Source organism: Somniosus microcephalus, chromosome 1 (assembly GCF_052327205.1).
Source record: "Somniosus microcephalus isolate GS21.2 chromosome 1, FLI_Smic_1.0, whole genome shotgun sequence".
In the NCBI taxonomy this organism is placed as follows: domain Eukaryota; kingdom Metazoa; phylum Chordata; class Chondrichthyes; order Squaliformes; family Somniosidae; genus Somniosus; species Somniosus microcephalus.
The window spans coordinates 259,389,355-259,403,887 of NC_140987.1; the positions used below are offsets into that span (position 1 = coordinate 259,389,355).

General features: G+C 47.6%; 1 protein-coding gene across 1 annotated transcript in view; it reads right to left on the reverse strand.

Moving 5' to 3' along the window:
* Positions 1 to 14,533, reverse strand: part of svep1 (sushi, von Willebrand factor type A, EGF and pentraxin domain containing 1) — a 172,263-nt gene that overhangs the window by 103,072 nt on the left and 54,658 nt on the right. Inside the window, exon 11 of the mRNA XM_085984230.1 lies at positions 4,443 to 4,598. Within this exon, the coding sequence (XP_085840356.1) occupies positions 4,443 to 4,598 (156 nt within the window). The remainder of the gene's footprint in view (positions 1 to 4,442; positions 4,599 to 14,533) is intronic.

Consider the following 14,533-nt stretch of genomic DNA (forward strand, 5'->3'; position numbering starts at 1 on the left):
TTCCCCTCTCCCAGGAGATTACATGGCTGCCGGGGTTGGGGGGGTGGGGGGGGGGGGTGTGGTGGGGGTGAGGTGAAGTGGGGAGGGAGGAAGTGTTTAGTCGCGATGTTCTGGCCATCATGGTCTCGGGCAGCCTTGATGGACCAGCTGGTCTTTCCCTGCCCCTCAATTTTGTATGTTTGTAAGTTGTATCACTAAAGTGGACAAGCTTAGAATACTGTTCACTAGAAATTGTAAACCCTTAGTTAAAAATGCAACCTAGCTCCCTCACTGGCTGAGTAGGTTATAGCAGCGAGTAGCTGAACCAAATAGAAAAATAATTAAAAACAACTCCCCCAGTGTTGAGCGAATTATCCAGTTAGTAGTGGAGCCATACAGACCAGCTATAGTCCCTGGTGCAATCCCTGATCTGTGCTGTACCAGTGATGCACACATCCTAAGAATAATTTTTTAAAAATCCCAACAAGAAGTCAAAATGGTGAGAAATGGGGAGTAAGTGCAACTTGCTTTTCAAAATATTAAAATAATAAAAAGCCTTCATTTTTTTCCCAGTTTCTCACCAGGATTTAATCCTGCAACTAATTGAAAACAAAGAACATGAGGCCGACATTCTCTTACGACTGGGGAGGCCAGCAATGAAAGGTCATCGACCTGAAACGTTGACTCTGTTTCTCTCTCCATGGATGCTGCCCTGGCCTGCTGAGTTTTTCCAGCGTTTTCTGCTGTTATTTCGGATTACCAGCATCCGCAGTATTTTGCTATTGTTTTAATGAATAACTTTATGATGTCCATAAACTTGAGGTCATCCAAAACTCTGATGCCCGTATCCTAACTCGCACCAAGTCCCGCTCACCCATCTCCCCTGTGCTTGCTGACCTACATTGGCTCCCAGTTAAGCAAAGCCTTGATTTTAAAATTCTCATCCTTGTTTTCAAATCCCGCCATGGCCTCGCCCATCCCTATCTCTGTAATCTTCTCCTGCCCTACAACCTTCCGAGACCTCTGTGCTCCTTGAATTCTGGCCTCTTAGGCAACCCCGATTTTAACCACTCCATTGGCGGCTGTGCCTTCAGCTGCTTACGCCTAAGCTCTGGAATTCCCTCCCTAAACCTCTCCACCTCTCTTTCCTCCTTTAAGGCGCTCCTTAAAACCTACCTCTTTGACCAAGCTTTTGGCCATCTGCCCTAATATCTCTTTATGTGGCTCGGTGTCAAATTTTGTTTGATAACACTCCTGTGAAGCACCTTGGGATGTTTTACTACATTAAAGGCGCTATAGAAATACAAGTTGTTGTTGTTACATAGGATTACATAGGATATAAGGCACAGAAACAGTCCATTTGCCCAACCAGTCCATGCTGGCATTTATGCTCCACTCGAGCCTCCTCCCATCTTTCCTCATCTAACTATATCAACATAACCCTCTATTCCCTTCTCCCTCATATGCTTGTCAAGCCTCCCCTTAAATGCATCTATAATATTTGCATCAACCACTCCCTGTGGTAGCAGGTTCCACTTTCTCACCACTCTCTGGGTAAAGAAGTTTCTTCTGAATTACCTATTGGATTTCTTGGTGACTATCTTATATTGATGGCCTCTAGTTATACTCTTCCCCACAAGTGGAAACATTGGGTGTGATCTTGGGGAGGCGGGTATGGAGGCAGGACTGCCAGGAAAATTGCAGAATTTGGGGGCGTGTGCCCAACCCGCCCCCATGCCATCTTTACAGGAGGCGGGTAGCCGTCCCGTGCCGGGTCCTGTCTCCTTGGAGGCAGGAAGGGATTAAAACCTATTAACTGCCTGTTAACAGGTAGCTAACAGGCAGAAAATAGGATTATCCCCTTTTTGCCCTCACAAGGGCGGGCTTCCTGAAGGCTCTGAAACCCGCCAGGTCAGCAAGGCGAGTAGGGGGTCTGCAGGGTGCAAACGTGTGCTGTGGAGGTGAGTGATGGGTGCAAGTGTGGAGAGGTGAGTATCTGAGGTAAGTGTAAAGTGTTAGTAAAAGTGTACTTACCTTTGTTTCTTTCTGCAGGCTTCAGTCGGTATATATGTGGAAAGTCTCGGACCACCGCGTTGAAGATGACAGATGACCGTTGCATTCTCCAATGCAACAATCACCTCATTTCTGCAAAAGAAAGATGTTTGATGAGGTTTTGAATTCAAGACCTCATCAAACTACAGAGAATATCAGTGTTTGACAACTTCACAGAGCTGTCACATGATGACAATTCATCTGTCAAAAATTTTTGACAGATGAAACATCATACATCGACCTTCTCTGCAACCGGCTTTCCCTTAATTGGTTGGGTGGGCTTAACAAGGTCAATCAAGAGAAAATAGCGTGGGTTGGCCAGAAGTTGTTGGAGGCAGGACTGAAACCCGACAAGTGGGAGTCCCGCCTCCGAAAGCTCCCCATTTAGAAAATCACCCTCATTCTCCCTGTACCTACTCTATCAAAACTTTTCATAATTTTAAAGATCTCTATTAGGTCACCCCTCAGCCTTCTCTTTTCAAGAGAAAAGAGACCCAGCCTATTCATCCTTTCCTGATAAGTATAACCTCGCATTTCTGGTATTTTCCTTGTAAATCTTTTTTGCACCCTCTCCAGTGCCTCTATATCCTTTTGATAATATGGCGACCAGAATTGTACACAGTATGTGTGTACAAAGTGTGGTCTAACCAAGGTTCTATACAAGTGTAGCATAATCTCTCTACCTTTCAATTTTATCTGTCTAGAAATAAACCCTAGTGCTTGGCTTGCTTTTTTAATGGCCTTATTAACCTGCGTCACTACTTTTAGTGATTTGTGTATTTGTACTCCCAGATCCCTTTGCTCTTCTACCCCATTTAGATTCTTATTTCCAAGTAATATGTGACCTCCTTATTTTTCTTACCAAAATGTAATACCTCACATTTATCTGAGTTGAAATTCATTTGCCAATTATATGCCCATTCTGCATGTTTTTTAATGTCTTCTTGTAATTTATTGCAGTCCTCCTCAGTATTGACTATCCCCCGCCCCCAATTTGGTGTCATCTGCAAATTTAGAAATTGTGCTTTTGATTCCAAAGTCTAAATCGTTAATATAAATTGTGAACAACAGTGGTCCCAGCACTGATCCTTGTGGAACACCACTACCCACCTTTTGCCACTCTGAATAGCTATCCTTTACCCAATCTCTACTTTCTATCTTGAAGCCAGCTCGCTATCCATTCTGCTACTTGCCCCCTGACTCTGCATTCTCTGACCTTATTCAATAGTCTATTATGTGATACCTTATCAAAGGCCTTTTGGAAATCTAGATAAATTACATTTACTACATTACCTTTGTCTACTCTCTCTGTTACCTCTTCAAAGAATTCAATGCGTTTGATCAAGCAAAACTTTCCTTTTTGAAATCCATACTGAGTATTCATTATTATACTTTTGATTTCTAGATATTCTTCTATTTTTTCCTTTAGTAGGGATTCCATTATTTTTCCTACCACCAACGTTAAGCTGAATAGTCTATAATGTTGTTGTCCTGAATTCATACTATATAAATGAAGTATTTCCTGAAGAGCAATACAAAGGTGTCACAATGAGAAAGTGCTATCAAATGGTATTTTAGGTGGTGCAGTCCTGCAGTCTGTGCACTGATCAAAGGTAGGACCCAGGTTCTCATCCTTTATCCTGCACATGTTAATCTTTCATTCAGAATCATGGCAGTCTGAAGAAGTGCTGAGTGGGGGCGGGGGGGGGGGGGGCGTGGGGGGACAATTACTTCACCACAGGAAAGAGATGGAAATGGGAGGATTCTCCTCATTCTCATGCCCTTGATGGTGACTAGGTTCATGGCACCAGCGGTGGTGGTGGAGGCCGGGAGGCAGTGGCCCCATCTTCCTGGCCAGAGTTGGTACAAGGCACAGAGATACCCAAGTAAATAGATGGTGAGAAAATTCTTCAGAAAGATTTGAATCTCAGCCCAAAAGAAAACCCATTAGATAATGTGTTTTTCACCGTTAGAGATTGAACTTCAACAACACACCATGGTGTAATTTCGACTTTGGCCGATAGTGTATAGTGGGAGCTAGAGAATCGGCAGCCCGTAATGATGTAAAATGGGCTGCCGACTCACTAGCTCCAGTCACATACTATTGCTCAAAGTCAAAATGACCCCTTTATATCAGAGGTCAAGGTGTGCCAGAATGTTATAGTGAAAAGCTAAGAACAAGTAGGCAAAATATATTTAAATAAGTTGGGACAAAAATAGAATTACAATATACAAACAGGAATCTTTTTGTTACTGAAATACAAACATGTTCAGTGTTTACACTGGCTTAAATTTGGGTAAAACAGCAGGAACCCCAATCTAGTAGTTATGCATACTACAGACCCACAGTACACCCATTTTAACACACGCACACACGCACGCACACACGATAAGATCACATGAAGGGATACCTGTAACTCATAGCCGTAATCACACTGATAAGTCACACTGCCTTGGTATTCGTAGCTGGTTCCTTTAATTGAGCCATGCGATGGAGGGAGTGGTTCCTCACAGGATACAGGGAAACATAAAATGTCTGAAATTGGTGGATTCCAGAAACCATTCAGCTGAAACATCAGAAAGTAGATTAAAGTAGTGATATATACAAAGACAGTGAAAGACAGTTATGTTAAAAAATGAAATAAAAACAGAAAATGCTGGAGAAACTCAGCAGGTCAGGCAGCATCTGTGAAGAGAGAAACAGAGTTAACGTTTCAGGTCAACCTTTTATTTCAGATTTCCAGCATCTGCAGTATTTTCTTTTTGTATGTTAAAAAATGAGCCTTTTTCTCCCAGAATTATTATATAGATGGTAGCGGTTACATTTGGAATCTTTATGTTGGCTGTACTATTCTTGTAAATTAAAAGTCTAAGAGGGAAACCTTCAGTATTGCCCTGTTTGGGGCGCGATTATCGGCCGTGCGCAAAGTTTAGCGCCTGGCGCTAATTATCGCCTCTGACTGCAAACTTGGCTTTTATCACCCCTGGAGTAAGGGCTATTCACCTATGGGAGGCACATCAGGCAAGACCATGGCTGCATACAGTAAGGGCTATTCACCTATGGGAGGCACATCAGGCAAGACCATGGCTGCATTCAGTAAGGGCTATTCACCTATGAGAGGCACAGCAGACAAGACCATGGCTGTATATTTACTCAGACGACATCCTTTTTCTTGCAGGCCAAGCTATCTCATAATAGGAGACAGCAGCAATGGACGGGTGGAGGGCGGCCTCAGCTGCAACCCCTCAGCGATCTTGAGGAGCACATCCACAGGATTGTGGCAAGCCGGGTGATCAGTCCCATCGCCACTGGAGAGGCCGACCCCGTTCTGGACAGCAATGGTAAGGTCATCACCTTTATGTCCTCTCTCCTTCCACTTGTACCTCAGAACACCAACCTTTGACACTTTCAATCCAACTTACTAAATCGCTGCACTCATTCCTCCCTTACTGTCACCCTGTCCTCATGCTAAAGCCACTCTTGTACCTCCCTGCTTTCAGATGATGATTCACCAGCTGAGGAGACGGGCCCTCAAGCGGCCAGTGGGAGTGAAGCTGCAGGCGAGTGTAGTGTATGTAACCGTCTACCTTTAAGAGACTATTGTATGTAACTGTTCACCTTTAAGAGAACTATTTTAGGTGTGGCACTACTTGTTTGGCTTCTGTATACGGTAATACCGACGGTGACCACACCGGTATATAAGTGCTGTGGCATGATTTATAGGGCAGATTCGCCCTGACCTTCGAATAGTAAAAGTCCTGTTGTATGTTACTCCTGAAGTCTGTGTCGTAATTAACTGCACAACCCACAGACTTTACAGTGGCGACGAGTCCGATCGTACCCTGCGGCAACAATAATTTCAAAGCAACGAAAGAGCGTCGAAAAGAGGCAACCGCCCTCGTCATTCGGCTGGGAGAAAACTCAAGGCTGCAGCAATAGAAAGGAGGAAGACTTTAGCGACAAAAACTTCCATCAGCAACAGGCACTGACTGTCCCTTCTGCCACGGTGACTGTGAGTAAGGGAAAGTGAAAAGAATAGCCGGAGGATAAGGGCTGGGCACTCGACCACGGTCGAGGGGGAAGAGGAGCCGGACAAAAAGTCGGGTCCAACGGCGTCGTGAGAGACCGCGACCGGCGGGAAAAGCCGGGCGGTGACCGAAGCCACGAAGCGCTGCGACCGGGAGCGTAGGCGCGGGAAGAGAGAAACTCAGCCGCAGCCGGGGAGAGAAGCACCGGACTGCGAGGGGCTGGGAGGCGCGATTGGGGTCCGAGCGAGCGGGAGAGGCAGAGCCGACCAAGGGAGACTGCGCGAGAGCCAGTCCAGCGGCTGATCTGTCCTCCGTCAACGGGGTGTAACCAGCGCCGGGTAGAGCCGAGCGAGCGGGAGAGAGGCAGAGCCGAGCAAGGGGAACTGTGCGAGAGCCAGTCCAGCGGCTGAACTGTCCTCCGTCAATGGGGTGTACCCAGCGCCGGTCGAGCCGAGCGAGCGGGAGAGAGACAGAGCCGAGCAAGGGGAACTGTGCGAGAGCCAGCCCAGCGGCTGAACCTGTTCGCCGTCAACGGGGTACCCAGAGCCGGTCGCCCTGCCATAAAAAAAAAGGGAAAGCCTTGAAGCCGACGCGCAGGCTGTGAACCTGAAAGCCAGCGGCCGTCGCCCGTGGGGAAAGTGTACCCCTCCCGCCAGGGAAGAAACGCGGGAAGCCGCCATTAGGCGGGGAAGAAGACAGAAGCGGGAAACCGCCATTGAAGTGGGCGGGGAGAGAAGATAAGAGCGGGAAACCGCCATTTTCGCGGGAAAACCGCCATCTTAGGGGAAAAAAAAGAAATAATAATTTAAAGAAATACTTGTGTTGTTCCCAGAGAGAGGAAGATGCCTAAGCGTGGTAACATCAACGATTTTAATTCCGAAGTAGAAGACTGGGCCACGTACGTGGAACGCATTGAGATCTATTGTGAGGCCAATAAAATAGAAGAAGATGACAAAGCTATAACCTTGCTGAACTCGATGGGCGCAAAGACATACGGGCTCTTGAAGCATCTACTAGCACCAGCTAAACCGGCGGATCAGACTTTCGATGATACTGTGGCTGTCCTGAAGGACCACTTGAACCCTACACCATTGATGTTGGCGGAACGATTCAAATTCTATGCAAGAACGCAACGGAAAGACGAAAGCAACGCAGAATACTTGGTCGAACTGCGTAGACTAGCGAAATACTGCCAGTTTGGAGGGAATCTGACAGAGGCATTGCGAGACAAGTTCGTGTGCGGGTTGGCAAAGGAAGGAACGCAAAAGCGACTACTCGAAGAGAATGACCTTACACTTGACAGGGCTGTCCTTATTGCAGCATCGCACGAAGCCGCAGCGAAGGGAACTGCGGAAATGCAGCTAAAGACAGCAGCACTAAGTGTGGATCAAATTACCTCGACAACAACAAAATGCTATCGTTGTGGGAAGACAACACGCGACCAGAACCAATGCTGGTTTAAGAACCAGGAATGTAGGAAATGTGGCAAACTGGGTCACATAGCTAAGGTATGCCGGTCAGGGAAGAAGACCAACAACCAAAGGACCAACAACCAAAGGAAGCCATCACAGGAAAAGTACAACAAGGTACACAAGGTGGCTGAGAAGAGTTCAGACGAACAGAATTCAGACTCAGACCCAAACGGCCAGGAGCTGGGTAGTCTGAGAATTCACAATGTGAGTAAGGAAGCTGACCTACAAACTATCTGGGTCATGCTAAAAATAGCTGGAATCCAAGTGAAAATGGAGTTGGACACTGGATCAGCTCTATCAGTCATAAATCGAAGGGATTACCACCGGCTATTCTCACATATACCCTTAAGAGATACCAAGTTCGTATTGCAGACATACACGGGGCATAAAGTATACCCCATGGGAAAGATAAGAGTCAAAGTGAGAGATGGGGTAAAGAACACCCAAGAATGAACTTATACGTACTACATGAGGGAGGACCACCACTTCTAGGACGGGAGTGGATCAAGAAAATAGACATGGAATGGCACTATCTAAAAGCCATAACGAGTGAGGACTCGGTGCAGACAATCAGCTCAGATTCTGAAACGGATGACGATAAGACCAACCCAAATATGAAAGACAAGGCTGAAATGGACTTGCCGACGAAGGTTGGAAAAACGAAGGCATGCATAAAGGCTTATGCTCCAGAGAAGAACAAAGTTTCAGAACAGAACTCCACCGAACAACGACAACCTAGTTCGACAGAAAATTCTGAGCCTGTTCAAGTTACGGACATATCCATGACGGAAGAACACCGAGCTCGGACTCAAACTTATTTCAAATTACGACAACAATTAGAACAATTGAGTTACCGTCTCGTACAAGAGATGAAAACAATGGAAAAGTTCTATGACACCGAATGGGAGAATCTGGAAAGACAACAGAAGCAGCTAGCTCAAGCAGAGAGCGACCATAGAGCCATCGTGACCAATTACCGATCACATCTCCCTTATGCTGTTCAGGAGTTAGAATATTTGCAGGAAGAAGCAAATGAAGAGGAATCTTCAGGAAGCCAGGATTTTATTCCAGTTCTTCTCTACGACTCCTTACAAGCAGAGTGTGAGAAGTTGAAAGAACAGTATGAACAGGCCCAGGCTACAATTCTGGAAGGGGTTAACTCGGCAACCTCTGAAAAGCTAGTTTCAGTGGAAGCATATGAGCAACTGAAGGTTGAACATGAGCAAGAAGTCCAAAGGCTGCAGGAAATTCTTGATGAGCTCAAGGCCAAGACAGACTCATCGGTAGAAGTTCCATCCATAGATGAGAAATTAGAGGTGAAAGACATGGCAGAACCTGAAAGACAAGATGTACAAGAACTCATAAAAATATTAAAGGAAACCCAAGACAAATATGGGGCGGCAATGACCGAGATTCAACAACTTGAAGAACAGATTCAACTGGGAATCCGTTCAGTGGAAGAAAAGGGAACTGGAAGAAACACAGAGACTGTAAGAATGGCCTCTGAACATGAGCTAGAGAGCATCAAGGCGCAACTTCTCCGAGTGCTGGAAGCCAAAGTACAAGAGGAAAAGAAGGTGAAAGCATTGGAGGAAAAGGTGGATGAAATGGAGAAGACTCTGACCCACAGTGTTCCCGTGGAAGAGTTAACGGTCAGCCAACTCCTTCATATGCTGAAGGACAAGGCTCTACAATGGGAACAATCTGAACACGAGCTTCAATCCTCAAAGGGAAGGAGTTCGGAGCTCTCAAAAGTTATGGAAATAGCTGAGGTTGCAACACAGATTTTACAGGGATGCCAAAAGTACGCTGAATCACGTCAACGTGAACAGCAGAATGTTGAAACAGCTGCTCCAGTAGAAGGATTGAATAGCCTGATCAATCAATCCCCGAGGGAAGGAGAAGTATTGAAATCACAAACGAGGTCATTAGTGAAGGATTGGCAGGAAACCCAGGAAGAGCGGGATGAATATGAACGCATGAAGAAGTCTCTTCAGGAAAGATGTCTAGGGAGGGAACAACAGTCGGCTAACGTCCAGTTGGGTACGGAAGAAGTAGCAGGCCCTCTCGCTAGACTAGCTCAGGACGACACCGAATATTACCATGACCTGTTGAGTGACACTGAATATTACGAGGATCTGGTCTGCCCAGCTTGTGATGAAAACTCCCAAAGTGCAGAAATCAGGATGAAGCACTTAAAGTCTAAGGAACATAGAGAGATGGTGGCGCTACAGCTGGCAGCTGATAAGGGAGCCCCGAGAGTCTCCAAGAAGCAGAAAAGAAAAAGAAGCAGAAGATGATAACCATCAAAATCATTATCACTCCTACCAGATCATGCACGTGGGCCCTACAAAGGGAGATAAATCAGTTGGAAAGTAAGGAAAATTACCAAGGCAATACAGCTGTTTGTAAAAGTCAGCATTGCTGGTTCAGCAGGACGGGAGTTCAAGCTGTTACGTCAAGGGGAAGACTAGTGGGGGAGTCACGCTAGCAATGTGAACCGGCTACACCACAGCGATGTTGTTCGGACCGAGTCAAGACTAGAGACTGAATCTATACACTGTTCCCACAGAGACTGAACCTGTGAACTGTTTCCCACAGAGACTATATCTGTAAATTGTTTGCCTGAAGTTAAATATATGTATGTTAATGAGAAATAGTATGTTGTAAGCTAAAAAGGGAGGATTGTAGTGTATGTAACCGTCTACCTTTAAGAGACTATTGTATGTAACCGTTCACCTTTAAGAGAACTATTTTAGGTGTGGCACTACTTGTTTGGCTTCTGTATACGGTAATACCGACGGTGACCACACCGGTATATAAGTGCTGTGGCATGATTTATAGGGCAGATTCGCCCTGACCTTCGAATAGTAAAAGTCCTGTTGTATGTTACTCCTGAAGTCTGTGTCGTAATTAACTGCACAACCTACAGACTTTACAGCGAGGAGGAAGATGAAGCCGGAGCATCAGCGCCACCCTCTCCCGAGTGAGCCTATGCCCACACTGGGAACACGCCTTCCCTGGAGGGGAGCAGGGGGGAACGGTCTGATGAGGGTGAAGCTCCAGGACCCAGCGGGCTGCAGCAACGTGATGGGGGTAGGGAAGCTCGGGGGCCTTCTCCCCGGAGGGAGAGTATGCCAGCGAGTCCTACTTCACTGGATGCAGAGGAGGAGCGGCTCATCGCTGAAATGAACACCCAGGTGGTGGACATGCACACTGAGCTCATGGGTGCAGTGGGGAGGGTGCCCGAATGAATTGAATCACTGGCAAGGAGTGTGGAGCACTTCGCAGTAGCACAGGCGGATGTCGCGCAAATGTTTAGTGCTGCAATTCAGTCACTGGCTGCTATGACCCCATCTCTGACTGCTCTCATGCAGACTCAGATTGAGGCCACGCGAGCACTGCTGTTGCCATCCTCGCTGGTTCGGACACATTTCGCCGGGGCTCTCACCGCGCCGCAGCAGGCCAGCAATCTGTGCTCCAGCTGATTGCTCCAAATGCTGAAGTGCTACCCCATGGGAGTGCCAGTGTGCCGGTCGAGCAGGGAGTTGCTGTCCTCTCTCAAGATGACAGCATTCCTGCTGCCACCACTGTCACTTCTCCACTGCACTTGCCACCGCCTGTAGGACAGACTGCTGCCGCCCATGCAGAGTTGGTGCAGTCTGCAGCCGGGCCCTCCAGGCCCAGAGCTGGTCGAGGCCGGCCTTCAAGGGCATCTGCAGTCTCAGGTTCTGACAATCAGCAGCCTTCCACCAGCCACTGGGGTCCCATTATGGAGGAGCAGTAGGGTGGGAAGGGGGGGAAGTATGCAAGTGAAGGAGATCACCCTCGAAGGGCAAAAAGTAGGTGGTGTGACAAAATGTTGGTAATTTTTTTATTAAAGGCCGAGGTTCATGGTCAAACTTTTGTGTAGTGTTTTGGACATTATCTCCAGGTTGTGAGAACCAGTTATGTTAATGATGGTTTTTTTGTGTTTCTTTCTATTAGTTTGTCATGAGGAAATGACACACACAGAATTTGTAAAATAAATACGTTTTTGTATTCAAAATGTACATGTTTGGTCTTTGCAAACATTGCTGCCTTGGCCGGCTTAGGGTTTGCGGGTTGGTTTCATTCATGTTGTTCTCAATGGTAGAAGCCATTTCCTCAGCAGGGGCCTAGAAGCGGCTTGCTATCAGCCGTTGACGGACGGCCCTTCCAGTTTCTATATTGTGGGCCTCCCTCCCGCCTTGGTGCTGCTGATGATCATCCTTATCCTCTTCCTCCTCCTCCTCCTCCTCTGGTGGTGCTCCAAGGCCTGGTGGCATTGGCTGGGTCCTGAGGATGGAGACTCGCTCAGGCGAGTACTGCAGGGCTCCTCCAGAATGGTCCAGACAACAGAACCGTTGCTTGAGCACGCCGATTGTGTGCTCAATGGTGTTCCTGGTAGCTTGATGGCTCTCCTTGTACCACAGCTCAGCAGGGGTGTTGGGCGTACGGAGCGGTGTCATCAGCCAGGCGCACAGTGGATATCCCTGGTCCCCGAGAAACCAACCACCTGGGTGATGCGGTGCCTGGAAAAGTTCTGCCACAGTAGTCTGGCGCAGGATGTATGCACCGTGGCTGCTGCCAGGATAACAGGCATTGACAGCGAGTATCAGCCGTCTGTGGTCACAGACCAACTGCACGTTTAAGGAATGGAACCCCCTTCAGTTGCGGAAATTCTCTGCATTCTCATGCGGAGCACGCAAAGCCACATGCATACAGTCAATGGTGCCCTGCACCAAGGGGAAGCCCGCTATCCTCGCAAAGCCCATAGCGCGTTCATGCTGCTTGTCCGGTGTCATGGGGAAAGAGATGTACTCTCGTCTCTGTAGTGTATGTACCTTTAAGGGGAGAACTACTTTTTACAGCTCCTGTATACTGTAGTACCGGCAGTGACCACACCCGTATATAAACCCTGAATAGGGATCTGTACGCTTAGTTTTAGAGTAACCCTCATCCAGTAAACACCTGTTGATTGTTCCCTGCAGTCTCTTGTCTAGTTATTGAAGGTGTGGAGATGCCGGAGTTGGACTGGGGTGGACAAATGTAAGAAGTCACACAACACCAGGTTATAGCCCAACAGCTTTATTTGAAATCACAAGCTTTCGGAGCGCTGCTCCTTCTTCAGGTGAAGTGGAGAAATGCATAAAGACACAGCTTATATAGTCAGAGAATCATGTCAGATGTTTACAGGTAACCTTTCCAACTGCCATTTATCACACCTCGGCAGAGAGATAATCACAGCAGTCAAAGGTGTGAATGGTGTCCAAACAGGTCAGTCAGGGAAACATTACACCAAAGAACAATGAGGTGGGGTCACAAGGGGTCAAATATTGCAGATGCTGGGGTCTGTATGAAAAACAAAAAAAACAGGCAAAAAACATTTTTTTTGGCTGGAAATCACAGCAGGTCCGGCCGCATCTGTGTAGAGAGAACAAGCCAATGTCGACTCGAGTCTGGATGACCCTGCATCAGGTGGGGTTACATGTAGCGTGACATGAACCCAAGATCTCGGTTGAGGCCGTCCTCATGGGTGCGGAACTTGGCTATCAGTTTCTGCTCGACGATTTTGCGTTGTCGTGTGTCTCGAAGGCCACCTTGGAGAATGCTTACCTGAAGATCGGAGGCTGAATGTCCTTGACTGCTGAAGTGTTCCTGACTATATAAGCTGTGTCTTTATGCATTTCTCCACTTCACCTGAAGAAGGAGCAGCGCTCCGAAAGCTTGTGATTTCAAATAAAGCTGTTGGACTATAACCTGGTGTTGTGTGACTTCTTACATTAGTTATTGAAGGACACACAACATCAAGATACACGGATCTAACATTGGCGACAAGAAGGTTCAAACCTACCTGCAACTCTGCATCACCTCCCAGGGATTCGCTCCTGGAGAAAAGTGAGAGAAGAAGGCCGAGTCTAGAAGCACGGGCGTCGACCATCCAGCGGAGACTTGAGCATCGCAGGGGAGGCTGTTGAGAGCTGGGCTTGGTTCTCCAGTCACGGTGGTCCAGCGAAACGGGCTGGCAACAGGTACGGCGCAGACCCTTCCCGGACAGCGGCGGCTAGAGCCGACCGACGGCACAGAAAAAGGCCGAGCAGCGTCGACGGGAGAAGAGAGAGGGTAGAGCGCACAGGGCGCAGCTGGTGTTCAGGACTGAGCGGCGTCGATGGGAGAAGAGAGAGGGTAGAGCGCACAGGGTGCAGCCGGTGTTCAGGACCGAGCAGCATCAACGAGAGAGAGAGGTGCGCAGGAAAACGCGCAGAGCACAGCCGGTGTTCAAGGGCCGAGCAGCGTCAGCGGGGAAGAAAGGAAAGTGCGGGAGATGCCATTTTGAGCCGCAGCGGAGAAGAAGGGAGAGCGCGGGAGACGACATTTTGAGCCAGTCTAACCACACCCAGGGATGCCAAAGAGTGGCAGTGTCACAGCGTTCGACAATGAAGTCGAAGATTGGACGACATATGTCGAACGTATAGAAGTGTACTGCAAGGCGAATGAAGTGCCAGATGAGAGGAAAGCGCTGGTATTGTTGAATTCCATGGGTGCAAAAACGTATGGTTTACTACGAAACCTAGTAACCCCAGAGAAGCCAGTGGAAAAGGATTTTGGAAATATAGTGTCAATCCTACAGGACCACTTAAACCCCACACTGCTGCTGATAGCAGAAAGATTTAAGTTTCACAAAAGGAACCAGCATAAAGATGAAAGTAATGCTGAGTATTTAACGGAACTGCGCAAGGATCTTACGCTGGACAAGGCTTTCAGCATGGCAGTATCACACGAAGCAGCCACATGGGGTGCTGCAGAGATACAATGGATACCGCAAGAATATGGCACAAATGAAATGTCATACGGAACAGCGAAGTGCTATCACTGCGGCAGAACAACACACGACCATAATGATTGCTGGTTCAAGGACAAAGTGTGCAGACAGTGTGGAAAAGTAGGATACATAGCAAGAGTCTGCAGGTCGGGAAAGA